At 46.4% G+C, this 14,715-nt stretch overlaps 1 protein-coding gene across 2 annotated transcripts in view; it reads left to right on the top strand.

Moving 5' to 3' along the window:
* Positions 1–14,196, top strand: part of dpysl3 (dihydropyrimidinase like 3) — a 35,158-nt gene extending 20,962 nt beyond the window's left edge. The window contains exons 9-14 of one of the 2 annotated variants that reach the window (XM_056595023.1): positions 388–544; positions 929–1,070; positions 3,086–3,256; positions 7,608–7,787; positions 10,258–10,432; positions 12,698–14,196. In XM_056595023.1, coding sequence (XP_056450998.1) covers positions 388–544; positions 929–1,070; positions 3,086–3,256; positions 7,608–7,787; positions 10,258–10,432; positions 12,698–12,792 — 920 coding nt within the window. In that variant the 3' untranslated portion in view covers positions 12,793–14,196. The remainder of the gene's footprint in view (positions 1–387; positions 545–928; positions 1,071–3,085; positions 3,257–7,607; positions 7,788–10,257; positions 10,433–12,697) is intronic. The other variant, XM_056595024.1, reaches the window with a different exon arrangement.
* Positions 14,197–14,715: the final 519 nt, after the last annotated feature.

Genomic DNA, 14,715 nt, shown 5'->3' with positions numbered 1-14,715 from the left:
GCCTAGATGAATGTGGGCCCAAAAATATCCTTCATTTTGGGCATAGACGCTGTGTTCACTTTTGTTCCAGCTTTAATCCCTGGTTAGAACCATTTTTCTGCTCTGACATGGAAGGTCTTAAAACATAAAAAGGAAAGGCAGAAGTTAGAAAATCCCTTTATATGGTAACATAAATGATTTGTGACCCATTACATTTCTTTTGTCAAGATGAATTTGAGTCATTTTGACCAGAGATCAAAGGTCCAAATCAATGTGAGAGATTACGAGCAAAAGAGTTTGTTCTGGTCTCATCTCAAAGCACTGAAAGGAAAGCAGAATTACCTGGATGAGATGTGTGTTCTTGATTAGATCTATGGAGTTAGAATTGATCATTGGCTTCTATTTCAGGAAATGTGGTGTTTGGGGAGCCAATCACGGCCAGTCTGGGGACTGACGGGACACATTATTGGAGCAAGAACTGGGCAAAGGCCGCCTCTTTTGTGACAGCCCCGCCCCTCAGCCCTGACCCTACGACCCCTGACTATCTGAACACGCTGCTTGCCAGGTACTCTCACCATAGCAACATTATCATAACTTAGCATTGTTATGTCATCACTTTTTATATGCCACGCACTATTTGTATAAACAGAACACAAGTTAACATGAATTTAACTTGACTTAAACGTCCTTATCCGTAGGGACATCTAGTGCTTTGATGTAAATTAAACTTTCTCTCCATATTGTCACTTTTCTTATTTTCCTACACCTCTGTCTGTCTGTCTGTCTGTCTGTCTGTCTGTCTGTCTGTCTGTCTGTCTGTCTGTCTGTCTGTCTGTCTGTCTGTCTGTCTGTCTGTCTTTTTGTCTCTCTCTCTCTCTCTCTCTCTCTCTCTCTCTCTCTCTCTCTCTCTCTCTCTCTCTCTCTCTCTCTCTCTCTCGTGGTTCTCCAGTGGGGACCTTAACGTTACTGGCAGTGCCCACTGCACCTTTAGTGTGGCGCAGAAGGCCATCGGTAAGGACGACTTCACCCAGATCCCCGAGGGGGTGAACGGGACCGAGGAGAGGATGGCCCTTATCTGGGACAAGGCTGTGGTGAGGACCCTCCCATCGCACCCTCCCAGCTATTATTTTACATTCATGTTTCATTTATTTAATCATGTTTTTTTATGATTTATTTATATTTCATATGTTTAAAGTAGAGCTGTCAAGCGATTAAAATATTTAATCGTGATTAATCGCATTAATGTCATAGTTAACTCACGATTAATCGTGATTAATCGCAAATTATTTTTCTATGCTAAATATCCCTTGATTTTTTTGTCCCATAATTCTTCTCATTTTAATTCTCTTATCAACATGGTGAAGTGCATCGGCTTGCCTTGTGCAAATGATTTTTTATTGATAACAACATTGGCATATACTGATCAAAACAGGACGATACAAAAAAAGAGCCTATAGTGCAATTAAACGACTGCTTTGAACAAATGTCATTTGAACATAGCAGTCAGGCTACTGCTTCATTGTTTTGAGCCAAAGGAAAAAAAAAAAATATATATATATTTTTTAATAAAATAATTGCGTTAATCGTGCGATAATTTTTTAACGCTGTTAAAATTGGTTTGCGTTAACGCCGTTAATAACGCGTTTAACTGACAGCTCTAGTTTAAAGTCATCTATTTTTTGTACATTTTCTCTTGAGTTGTAGGAAATGTGTCTCATGTCATAAAGTATTACATATCATACTATTAATAATTATTAATAGTTATTTCGAAAAAGAATGAGATACATTGTAGATCAATCCACTTTTAATCCTCACATAGTAATGTTGACGTGCTTTTCTCCTCGGCATTGCTTAAGTTAGCGTTGGTGTTTTCCTCTTTCCTCTAACCCTTGTTGCTGTAACTGGAGTCCAATTCCTTTTGTTGGTGCATGCTTGACCATTACTCTCCCTGGGGATTGAGTGTAAACAGTGAGCAGGAGCAGCATTCAGTTGTGTTGCAGTAACCGTCTATAATTAAACCAAATTCCTTCACATTTTGAACTTCTATTTTTATCAATTTGATCAATCTCCTTGTCAAATCTCTAGTCGGCTTTGCAATCTCCTTTTGAGCAAAGCCTTTTTCTTGCTTCATGATGCCTGGTATTATTCAATCTTATTCCTGTTTCTCTGCAACCCTGCCTCTGTCCCATTCTATGTATTTTATGTCTACTTCCCTTCCTTCCATTGAGGCTCAGTTACTGTTTCTCCACATCTAGGTTTTTCTTTGGTCTCTCTCTCTTTCTCTCTTTCTCTCTCCATCCTCTTTTCCTACCCACTAACTCAACAGAAACAGTGAAACCAGTTCAGTCCTCATTTCTTCTTATTTGAATCTCTGGTCTCTAGTTGTCTTCACCCCTGTAAGTGCATGCCCACAGGCGCTGTGTGGTGTCAGACTACGGGTCTGTGGCACTGGTCCCACAATGCATTTGCAATGTAGATGTTCTGGAAAAAAGTTCCACATTACTGCATTACCAGCCGGTGTCTTTGCATGCAGCATGCTCTTCTGACTATTCAATTATCCTCACCACATACAGCGTGTGTTTCCTGTTCCATTTGACCCATGGAACACCGTGGGGAAGCTTTCTTACCGCGGACCCGTTCTGTCGTGGGTTGAATCTAATACATTCCTTGTGGTTTTGTTTATACTAGTTATGCATCCCTGGAGGTTAGTTATCATGATGTCATACCCCTCATTGCGCCATTAGATTTAACATGCTCGATTAAACTTGTGCCATTATATTTAACTCGATTGTGTTCAGTCATAGAAAAAGCTGTAAATGGTTCAATGCTTCTGTCTCTCTATCGTGTTTACACACGGAGTAGTCAGGTCAAGTAAAGACAATGGTATTCGTGTAGGCCCCCCATCAAGAAGCAAGGAAAAAACTCCCTTAATTATCAAGGAAGAAACCCTAAGAAGCAACACAGGAAGGGGGATCCCTCCTTCCAGGAGTGGTTCTGCGATGGGCGGCATCCCGGTGTCCGACCGAACCTTACCGTGGCTTTCCTTTTGTTCGACCATCCAGTCGTCAGCTGACCACCGTTCTCCTTTCATCCCCTTTTGTGTCAGACCACGGGCAAGATGGACGAGAACATGTTTGTGGCGGTGACCAGCACCAACGCAGCCAAGATCCTGAACCTGTACCCGCGCAAGGGCCGGGTCGCCGTGGGCTCCGACGCAGACCTGGTCATCTGGGACGCGGACTCGGTGCGCACCGTGTCGGCCAAGACACACAACTCGGTAGGCGTTGGAGCTCGTTCAGGATATTTGATGTTATCATATCCTGTTTTTTAATCAACCCATCGCTCCCCTGTTCAATGAAGGACAGGATAATAGCAAAGCACAATGGTCTTGTTGTCCGTGGGAACAATGCCCCTATTGTCTCCTCGTTCCAGCACAGGGTCTCTTAACGTTGTTTGCTTTTTGTTGCTGTTGCATACTTTAGTCGTGATTCATAGGTTTAGTCAATGTCATAAAAATGAAGGCATCGCGACACGGACATATACTTTAATGCGCTGTGTTTTCCATGTATTTTGTCCAGGAAACTGTCGTTCTCTTTTTACACCTGGAGCGACACAGACTAGCTCTTTGTAGTCGCGGGGCATTTCAGGACGGCAAGGCCCTCGCTGTCCCCCGTGGCTCCTGCTTTGATCCAGATCCACTTCAAAGTGAGGCTGAGCATCAGGCCAGCAAGTAGGATCAAAATTGGGCAGACGACAAAAAGTGCGGCTCCACCTCGTTTTTAGAAGATCTATCTCGCCAATCTTTTCGTGCACAACCGTTTGGCGCGCTCCTCAGCCACGGGATTAGTAATGGGGAGGAAGCGCACTCCAGGGAATGGGGCTTGTAAACAAACGCAGGGCTCAGCGCTTTGTGCCAGCATTCCTGAGGGGTTCAGGGGTTCTTCTGACGGCAGATATTAGTCCATCCTGCAGCTTGAATACAGAATTTTCCCGAATACTTAACAAGATTATAATAATTATATTAATAATTAGTAAAATTATAATAAAATGCCATAGGACAGAGGGTTGGATAATGTGATTTAATGTTCTGGGGACATAATAGTGAATATGATTGGTTGTTATTTGCTTATATAGCTCCTCTTATACAGTTTAAGATGTGATGATGTCACTTCAAGGTTTCAGGGTTATGCAGAAAAATTAGAATAGGGACAGAGGATTAAAAATAGGCATATGAGACAGAGAGAATTTGAAAATAGACTATGAGATGCTGTCATTAGGGTTTTTATATTTAGAAAGAAAGCCAAACGTTGGATATAACTGTACATCGGAGGGCGCACACACAAACACACAACACACATACCCTCTCGTGCACCCAAAAAACACCAAACAAACAACCCACAGACACCTTCATACAGTAGCCTACACACACACACACACACACACACACACACACACACACACACACACACACACACACACACACACACACACACACACACACACACACACACACACACACACACACACACACACACACACACACACAGTTGTTAACAGCTTGCTTTACTTCCTGTTAAATGCAGGACAGTAGAGTGGCTGAAGAAAGAGTGAGAGAGTTAAGAGAGGTCGGGAGAGAGAGTTGAGGAATTTAGAATGGCCACTTTGTGTGGGAGTGAGGAAGAGAGAGCTAGGAAGGAAGGAAGGAAAGGCTCAATGATGGATAGAAAAAGGATCCATCTTAAGAGACGAGCAAAGAATGGTAAGAATAGATGAAAACACAACAATAAAGAGACCCACCAAGAGATTACAATTCGTGTTTCTAGCCTTTACCAGATGTTCTTGACATTTATAGTTTCCTTAAGACCCCATGAATTGTTAATTCATGGAAAAGTACCTAGTTTAATTTTGTTGATCATAATCGAATACACTTAACTTCCTCTCCAGCAAAATTTCCCTCATGCCTACTAACAACTTGGCAGACACACTCAGGCCTAATATTCCAACCAATCACGTGTGTGACATTTAAACACATCGTAACGTTTTCCCCGGACATAAAGCCATCATTGGACCAACTGTTGAACCAACTCAACACCTCAAGGATGCCATGATTTAATGCTGAATTATAATACAATGTTTCAGGTTACAGAGAGAGAGAGAGAGAGAGAGAGAGAGAGAGAGAGAGAGAGAGAGAGAGAGAGAGAGAGGGAGAGGGAGAGGGAGAGGGAGAGGGAGAGGGAGAGGGAGAAAGAGAACGAAAGAGAGAAAGAGAGGGGGGAGAAAGAGAGAGAGAGAGAGCAAGAAACAAAAAGAGAGAAAGCGAGAGAGGGATATTGGAGGAGGAGTTTGAGGGAGAGTGGAGAAGAACTCTCCCCAGAAAGGCCTGGACTAACTGGAACAACAGGGGATGGCTGCTAATGCATATTATAGCGTGATGCTAATCATATTAGGCCTTCCAGCTCCTAATGGGGAGTACATCCACTGAGATCCTCCGGATTCTTCAAGAGTGATGTCAGCGCTCCTTCATTTCCTGCCGGAGAGTGGAGCAGGGGGGGGGGGGGATCCCACCGAGGCCTCTGTCGCCCGTGAGCCCCAGAGTGGACCCAACGGGAGCGCTCGGCGCGGCCCGGTTAGCCTTCCTTAGGCCGGGCGCTAAACCGGCATGACTGGCGTTGTGTCTAACAGGGGGGTTATCGCCCAGCCCACATCTGGACCGGGTTCACTGCGGTTGTCAGGCAACACGCAACTACAAAAACATAGATGAGGATAAATATTATGCACGTTAAAGTCATGCACATATGTGTGCCCATAGCAACACAAGCAAACACACACACACATGCACACCCGCTGGCCCACGGCGTAGTTGCAGACGTGTGCGCGCACGCAGGCAAACACACACAAGCACACATCCGGCAGAAATGCAAAAATACACACATGTGCAGACTCACAATAGGTCATAACAATGACATCATGGTTGGCAGACTACAATGTATCCTTGGTAACCGGTGTTCCTGTTCAAGTTTGGCAGCAAGTTGGATTAGGGTTGTGTGCAAAGATATGTTTGTGTGTGTGTGTGTGTGTGTGTGTGTATGTGTGTGTGTGTGTGTGTGTGTGTGTGTGTGTGTGTGTGTGTGTGTGTGTGTGTGTGTGTGTGTGTGTGTGTGTGTGTGTGTGTGTGTCTGTGCGTGTGCGTGTGCGGGTGTGGGTGTGCGCGTGTGTATGTGTGGGTGTGTGCGTTTGTAAAATAAGGACGATCAGCGATAAAAGCCAGAACAGCGATCTGGCAGGAAGAGTCGTTTCTGTGTGCAGAAGGAGTCTGTGTGATTGAAAATTAAAACATTTATCAACAGAGTATGAGGGTGGGTGAGGAAGAAAGAGATATAGAGTGACAGAGAAAGAGAGAGATACAGCGAGAGAAAGAAAGATACATAGAGAGAGATGGAGAGAAAGAGAGAGATACAAATAGCGACAGAAAGAGAACGAGGGAAAAATAAATAAAGAGAGACACGTAGAGAGAGAAACAAGGAGAGAAAGAGAGAAACAACCAAGAGAGACCAGAGGGAAAACTAGTGTTTTGAGAGACAATTAAACAGTGCATGGTTAGGGCAACGATGAGAAGATCCTCCATGTCATAGATTATCATCTATCAATTATAGTCGTGATGAACCAAGATTGCCAGTTTAAGTAATACACTATATTCGGAGCCAGATTTGTTGACTGCAAATGGTGTCACCCTCCTAAATAGTGCTCTATAGAATAGGATACAAGTGGAGCCATTCAAACACCTAACCCCCAATTGGACCAATTAGAGGTTTCAAAGAGCTATTATAGAGAGAGGGCCATTCCACTCCTGCGACAGGAACCATTCCATTCCTGTGACAGGAACAAGACTGCAGTACTGTACTTGAGCACCGGGGGCAGAGTGACAGCCAGTGTAGAATGCATCGAGGTGAATGGAGCCTAGTGCTACGAAATGAGAATCTCTTTCTATTTCAGCTCTGCACGGGCTAAATTCGCTACTGCTACGCAAATAAACATCATCCGGGTTATTGTGAATACACCGTTTTTCGCTGGTTTGACCCATTATTCAGAGCAGTCGCACCAGCGCTGAGGCTACAGGCCATGACTAGCAGCTGGCAGCAGGGGTAATCCCCCGGAATCCCTTTCAAAATGCTCTTCGGAGAGGCGACATTGGGATAAAGCAGACACATGTTTAGCCCCCAAGTTTCATGTTTCCCAGCCTGAAAGTCATCAGATAAATTGGACAGCGGTGCTAATGAAGTGAACATAGGCGTCACACGAGGAGTAGTTGGCAGCCGTCAGAGCTCGGACAGCACTGCTCTCGATGCGCAGGCGGAAATGACAAAATCTTGGCAAAATCAAGATGAAAATATCCCGTTCCCTAAAAATAGTTCAAGACTGATGAATATAATGCCATGTATAATTAATAAGTGTGTCTCCTTATCCACCATCAGAAGGTGACTTCTCGTTCCCTCCTCATGTTCTACGCTCAATTGGTGTTCGCCTCATGTATTGGCAACGGGCGTATCCTCTTATTAGAACATCTTTGGTTTACTAATTCTTCTTCTTCTTCTTCTTCATCTTCTTTTTCTTCTTCACTATGTGTGTAGGAGGCGGAGTACAACGTGTTCGAGGGCATGGAGCTCCGCGGCGCCCCCCTGGTGGTCGTCTGCCAGGGCAAGATCGTGCTGGAGGACGGCACCATGCACGTCATCTCCGGCTCGGGCCGCTTCATCCCCTGCACCCCCTTCCCTGACTTCGCCTACAAGCGCATCAAGGCCAGGAAGCAGGTGAGAGGACGGCTTTATAGACTGGAAACAAAGTCAGTTACAGGGAGACCACCAGCTCTCAGCGCCCCCCCAAAAAAAATATTACCACCTAGCTCGATGCCACACCGCTGTGCTCTGAGAGACTTAATTCATTCATCGCCTCGTGAGACAAATCCGGATCTTGCACGTTCTCATACGTTTGCAGTGTGTTTCTCTCTGCCAGCCTGGCCTCAGGCCTGTTGAAGCCTCTCCCTATTGTTTTAAACGACGGGACCAAGTGGGGCCTGGGGACGGTCGTTTTCATTTCATGACGGAGCAAGGAGCGGCGCACTCGGCAGGATTTCAAAATAACGGCGGCGCCAAAGGAAGATGTAACGGGAGCAATCTCAACAGTTTCATATGAAATAGTCAGAAGAACCACGTTAAAGGTAAAATATGCAACAATAAAAAAATTGAAATGTGCTGTAAAACACATTCACATGTAGATGCTCAGTGAACCACATGTTAAGGTTTAAATGCAAGCCTTGCTTTTTGAGGGTGGGCCAGTGTGTGAGAGAGTAGGGAGGGGGAGGGGGCGAGGAGCCGCAACAGTCTGACTGGAGATAGTAAATCGTAAATCTCACATACCAAAGATGGACAGAAATTGCATGCAAGGATTTTCCCAGAGGAGAATCTGTTCCTGCTTTCCTTCCGACCGGGTTCAGCGAGAGCGAAGCGAGCAAGCGTGTCACTCAGTTATTTCATCTGATGGGCTGGATCTTTTTAAACAATGTAAGGCCGCACCCATAAGTATAATCTAATCACTGCCCAGCCAAGGCCAGACTGATATGAACTGCCAAATGCAACATGAACACATCCTGAATATCAGGAAGGTTTCACGAGGCTACGCGTATTTCCCTTCATGCCCATTGTATTTCTCCATGACAGCAAAGATCTTACAGATTAATATGTTATTATTGATATAGTTTTATGAAGTCTACATCTAAACTAGTATGACGGGTAGATTTGCAGTGTGCAGATTTATCGCTGTTTATTTGTGAAACCACAAACCTACTACACTAATCCACCTCAACCATGTGTGAAGCAGGCCGCAGTGAATCAGAATCAACACAGCGTTGTTGTGTTTTGTGTCCATGGGTAAACTGTTCCCATTTGGCTTGTGAGTATTAATTTATCCCTCAGACTTCCACTCCTGGCCCCTGTTTCAAATTGAAAACAGTTGCTCCCTTTTTCCCCTTTTTCCTTTTTTTCCGGACGCTCTTTAAGAGGTTCTTTCATGTGAGCCCAGAACTCTTATTTGCACAACGATTCCCTCCGTTTGCAGCTGGGAGAATGATGAGCGAACAGTGGAGTGTCGTGGTAACAGCCCGCTGTTTGTCTTGGTTGCCGACCCCGCTTTCCCTCGCTGCCAGCGCTCTTGTAGGACTCCTTCAGCTGAGCGGCTCTCAGTGAGGACCGCTCCGTACTGTACCAGAGGACACACATACAGGCTGGGAGACCGGCAGTCAGACGGACAGGCTGAGAGACACACAGACGGACAGAGGGACCGGCAGTCAGACAGGCAGGCAGAGAGACTGGCAGACAGGCAGGCAGACGCACAGATTGGCAAGTGGACTGTCAGACACGACAGACAGGCAGACTGGCAGTCAGACAGACAGACAGGCAGACAGGCAGGTAGACAGGCAGACAGAAAGACAGGCAAGCAGCCAGGCAGGAAGAGAGATAGAGAGGAAGTCAGACAGACAGACACACAGACAGACAGACAGACAGACAGGAAATAAGAACTAGGGATTCAATGAATGAAGAGAGAGAGAGAGAGAGAGAGAGAGAGAGAGAGAGAGAGAGAGAGAGAGAGAGAGAGAGAGAGAGAGAGAGAGAGAGAGAGAGAGAGAGAGAGAGAGAGAGAGAGAGACAGACAGACAGGGGGACGGAGAATAAAAACCAATTGAGGAGCGGGTCTCCTTCTGCTGCTGTGAGTCACAGAGCATGTGGGGTTCCTAAGAGGCTAACTCCATGAGATCATAAAGCATGTGCCCTCTTTGACAGCTACTTAGATTCAGGATGAAACCCAGGGGTCGGGGGTCAAGTGGCGTGTTCCCCGGACGCAACCTCATTACTGCCTCTCTGGCTCAGGAGCTGCGCTCCCCCTCTCCTTTTCAACCTACTCCAGCCCCATTGGCTCCTCGCTCCTCGTGGAGCTCTCTTGTTCCTCGGTGTGGTTAGGCTCCGTGAGGCCGCCCCGCTGCCCATGTGGTTCCAGAGGCACGTCCTGCTCCCCGGCCGTGCTCACAATAACACGTTTTACAGAGAACAAGGGGAGGAGAAGTAGCCACCACTACTACTTCAGAAGCACCTGCTTCTGAAGACTCACCAGCAGTCCTCAGCGTTTAGGATGGGCTGCTGTTACGTTCACAACGGGCTCATGTTCTATGCTTTGCTCTCTTTGTCCCATTCCCTCCCTCTCTCTCTCTCTCTCTCTCTCTCGCCCCAGCTGGCGGTGTTGCGGGCCGTTCCCAGGGGCCTGTACGACGGGCCGGTGTCTGAGTTCTCGCCCATGTCCCGCGGCGGGACCCCGTCCGCCTCGGCCCGCACCTCCCCCACCAAGCCGCCCGTGAGGAACCTGCACCACTCTGGATTTAGCCTAGCAGGTAACCCTGCGTTACGCGGTGAGCCCAGCCACGCCCACACACTGCACCACCACACCCTTCTGCCTCCCGTCACCACGGCGATGCCTAACCCTTTCCGAACGGCGGACGGCTAACACCTGGTCTCTCTCCACCACCTGGTCTAACACCGCCCCACTGGGGGTACTGGTCTCTCTTCACTACCTGGTCTAACACCGCCCCACTGTGGGTACTGGTCTCTCTCCACTGGTCTAACACCGCCCCACTGGGGGTACTGGTCTCTCTCCACTACCTGGTCTAACACCGCCCCACTGGGGGTACTGGTCTCTCTCCACTACCTGGTCTAACACCGCCCCACTGGGGGTACTGGTCTCTCTCCACTACCTCGTCAATCAACTAACTGATCCACATCTCTGTTTGCAATCAACATAAGTATTTGATATATGCTGTAAATAATATACACACACGCACACGCTTGCACGCACACAGATTCCACTTCTAGTTTTCCATGTGTTGGAATATGTCATTCAGTCTGTCTATGAAAAAGTAATCCAATCATGAGTGTGAGATCACCACATGACGTTATATGCTGAGCAACGACATCATACCATAAGCCCCCCCCCCCAGACACACACACACACTCTGACACAACCTCTCCCTGTCGCCCCCTCCTCCCCACATGAGACATTGTTTAGAACCAAGAGCTTTGAGAAAACGTCTGGTGAATCCAGTCGGGGTATTAATTCCCAAATCCTGTTGAATAAGTTTGAGTGTGTGTTTTCACGTCTGACACCTGTTGTGTCTGCCCCCCACCCCTCCAGTAAAGACATTACACCCCTCCAATCACCAGAGCGGAGGGTGTGAGATTAATTTCGACAATCGTCGAGGTTGACTGACTTCACGACGCAGTTCAATGCTGTGGACCTTAACCGCAGGATCGGTAGCGCTTTATCGCAGAGCCTCCGCCGTTTTACGATCGGCCGGCGGAACTTGTAGCGACAGAGTGCCGTAACGCACATAAACAAAGGGGACGGTTTTCCATCCGCCGCTGCCTTTTATCGTTCAGCGGATGAAAAAAAACAAAAAACTCTGGAAAGAAGGGTTGTAAGACTTTATAGAAGCCCTGGGGAGAATCGTATAATGTGTCCGTCAGAGTCTCTCGCTACGGTGCTCCGAGCGGGTTCAAGCTAAAGATAATGACGGTCATAAGAATCATACCGTAGGCCTATAGGCCTACTGCTATACAATTACTACTTGGTTTTAATGGTCCAGGTTGTTGAGTTTCGTAAAACATTCAGCATAACATTTAAAACATGGTGGTATGAGTTCCAGGAGGTCAGGGAGGGGAAGCATGCTCCTGTTTAAGGGCCTATCGGTTACCGGCTGGATGCGTGAGACGTCGCTGCTGAGGAGAGACAGTGATCTTCCCTGGAAGGAATTTTCCCATTAGGATTGAATCGGTACAAGAAGGGATGTTAGGATTCCCAGGCTTTTTGATGCGTGTGTGTGTTTGTGTGTGTATGGCTGCGTGTATGTGTGTGTTTAAGGGTGTATCTGTGAGTGTGTGTGTGTGCGTGGGTCTATGGTTGTGTGTGTGTGTGTGTGTGTGTTTGTGCGTGTGCCTATGTGTTTTTCTTGTTGTGTGTGTGTGTGTGTGTGTGTGTGTGTGTGTGTGTGTGTGTGTGTGTGTGTGTGTGTGTACATGACATCTGATATGTACGACAAAGACGGAGTATACTCTGGTGTACGGTTTGCCTAAGCCAATTTAATTGAGCGTCTTCATTGCAGAAAATACTAAAAGCATGCCGCTATGCAGTCAGTTGATTGTGCAGTCTCCAGCAGCACTCGTATAAACACGCCATACATCAATAAAGAACAGAGATAGGGCTGTGAGTCTGCGTTATTGTCCACAGTGTACATCCGGTGGGAGAAACGGGTTGAACTTAAAGAGCAAAACTGTCAGCAAAGTTTAAGAATCCAGCTCCTGTCTTTGTCTCTGATAAAAAAATCATCATAGTATCATTATCATTATCAAAAAAACAAGGAATACAGGCAGATATAGGGGCCTAAACTACACTTGTAGTGTAAACATGCACAGAACTGTCCCTATTCTATCAGTTGTTCTTGAACTGCATTGTCTTATATTATCTCCCTCTCCCTCTCTCTCTCTCTCTCTCTCTCTCTCTCTCTCTCTCTCTCTCTCTCTTTCTCTTTCTCTTTCTCTTTCTCTTTCTCTTTCTCTTTCTCTTTCTCTTTCTCTCTCTCTGTCTCTCTCTCTGTCTCTCTCTCTTTTTGTCTCTCTTCCAGGCCCAACTACTCCAGATGACATCCCCATCAGGCCCGCTGGCCGACGTGTCATGGTGCCCCCTGGTGGCCGCTCCAACATTACATCCCTCAGCTAAATGTCTGTTAGAAAAAAAAACGTGAGACGGGGGGTGCAAGCAGGAACACAAGTGCAGCAAGTGGGGAAGAGGGGCGGGAGGGAAGGGAGGGAGTGTGGTGGGAGGGGAGGGAGGGAGGGTGGGTTAGTTAAAAGAATAGCGAAACACTGAATCCTCATGCCTTTACCTGTCCAAATGCTACCTTTGCTCGGAGGAGAACAGTATTCCTTTTCCTGTGGACAGTCAACCCTCATAGGGCCCAGGGAGCAAGTCCCGCGTCCTGGATAGATAAAACACCCATGAGGTCAGAGGTGAACCAAAACACTGGTCACAAATGCCCATTTTTTTCTGTGTCACTATATGTTTCAGAGAAAATATTCAAACGGCCAGATGCAATGTTGTTTTTCCATGACAAGCCTAGATTTCAAACACCCCTTTAAGGACAGCTCCTTTGCCATTGAACTCCATACCGTTACATTTGTTCTGGCAACAGAGCGAACCAGGTGGGCTCTCTTAAGGAAAAGGGATTCTGGTTATCTCAGAGCGATGCTGTGCTTCTTCCATCCCAGTCCGGTTCCATTGTCAACCCGTGGGTTTGTTGCCTGACGTCTGAAAAAAAAAGCATTCTGAATAAACAGTATACCCCTTCCACTAGCAAACGTAATCACATGTAGTACCGTTGTTTGGCCCTAGGTGGCATCGTGACTGTTGTATTGTAGTTTAGTGAGTGGTGTGTTGAAGGCTGTGTGGGGTCTGGGAGCAGCATGTGTTGTGAGGGCGCGTGGGCCTGCATGGGCTTCAAAGGCGACATGGTCCATGGTCCTATACACTCTTTTTCATGTCCTAATTAGCTCCCCAAGAGTTAGCCCCCAAACAAGAATTGATGGATTATTATAACAAATGTAAGTAAACACTTCTTGCTTCTAGTCTCATCATCATCAGGTTGTACTTCTCCCTTTTGGACGGTTTAAAATATTCTGCTATCATGGAATAAAATGTAATTTCAGTCTTAAAACAATCTCTGTTTTCTACAGGATATTGTGTATTTTTGCCAAATGCCTCCCCGAGCTCTCCAGGGTCAATTGTGTATTAAATGCAAGTAAATTGGAGAACTCCAGACCTCTATTTAGTTGTTCCTGTCCACCCTAGTTTAGGCAGAGGATCACTGTGTGCTCACAACCAACAGCGGGGGACCTTTGATGTGTTTTGTCGGCCTTGTTGAGGAGAATACGAGTGGAGATGTGACAGGAAGGGAGAGGGTGCGGTGGGTATGGGGTGTTTATTGGCTGATCCGAAGTGGTGGTTTTATTGTATTTATCTTTGTAACTTTTATTCTTTTTTTTTTTTTTACTGTTGTATCAAAATCCAGAGATGGCAGGTCAAAAAAGAGGTGTGTTGATTCTTGAAATAAATATAAATTGCAACTCATTGGATGTGGTCTTTCATTTTGTATTATGTATATCACACAAGAGCATGGGTTTCAAAATGACACAGGTTAATCCAGTCAGTAAAAGAACAGAGACACACACACACACACACACACACACACACACACACACACACACACACACACACACACACACACACACACACACACACACACACACACACACACACACGTTCATATTATATATTTTATTGAGGTCAAAAAAAAAAGAAGAGAATATGAGACACAATGAATCACCTAGCAGCACAGACAGCAGCAGCAGCTCCATTCAGGAGCCTGCCAGCGGCTGCAGCCTGCTGGGCCATCGCATTGGATCCCCAGCCCCTGGTATGGAGGCCCCGTCACCTGGAGGGTCTGTCACCTGGAGGGTCTGTTTTAGCACCACCAGGTTATGAGCATGGCTCCCAGAAACAAAGATGACACCGAGCTGGGATGAGATATGACTTGGATTGGTTTTATGGCATAAACGCATGAACACAGACACACGCGTCACACAC

This window comes from Gadus chalcogrammus, chromosome 7 (genome assembly GCF_026213295.1).
Source record: "Gadus chalcogrammus isolate NIFS_2021 chromosome 7, NIFS_Gcha_1.0, whole genome shotgun sequence".
In the NCBI taxonomy this organism is placed as follows: Eukaryota; Metazoa; Chordata; class Actinopteri; order Gadiformes; family Gadidae; genus Gadus; species Gadus chalcogrammus.
The sequence above is the reverse complement of the archived record's forward strand: the minus strand, read 5'-3'. Positions and strand labels throughout refer to the sequence as shown.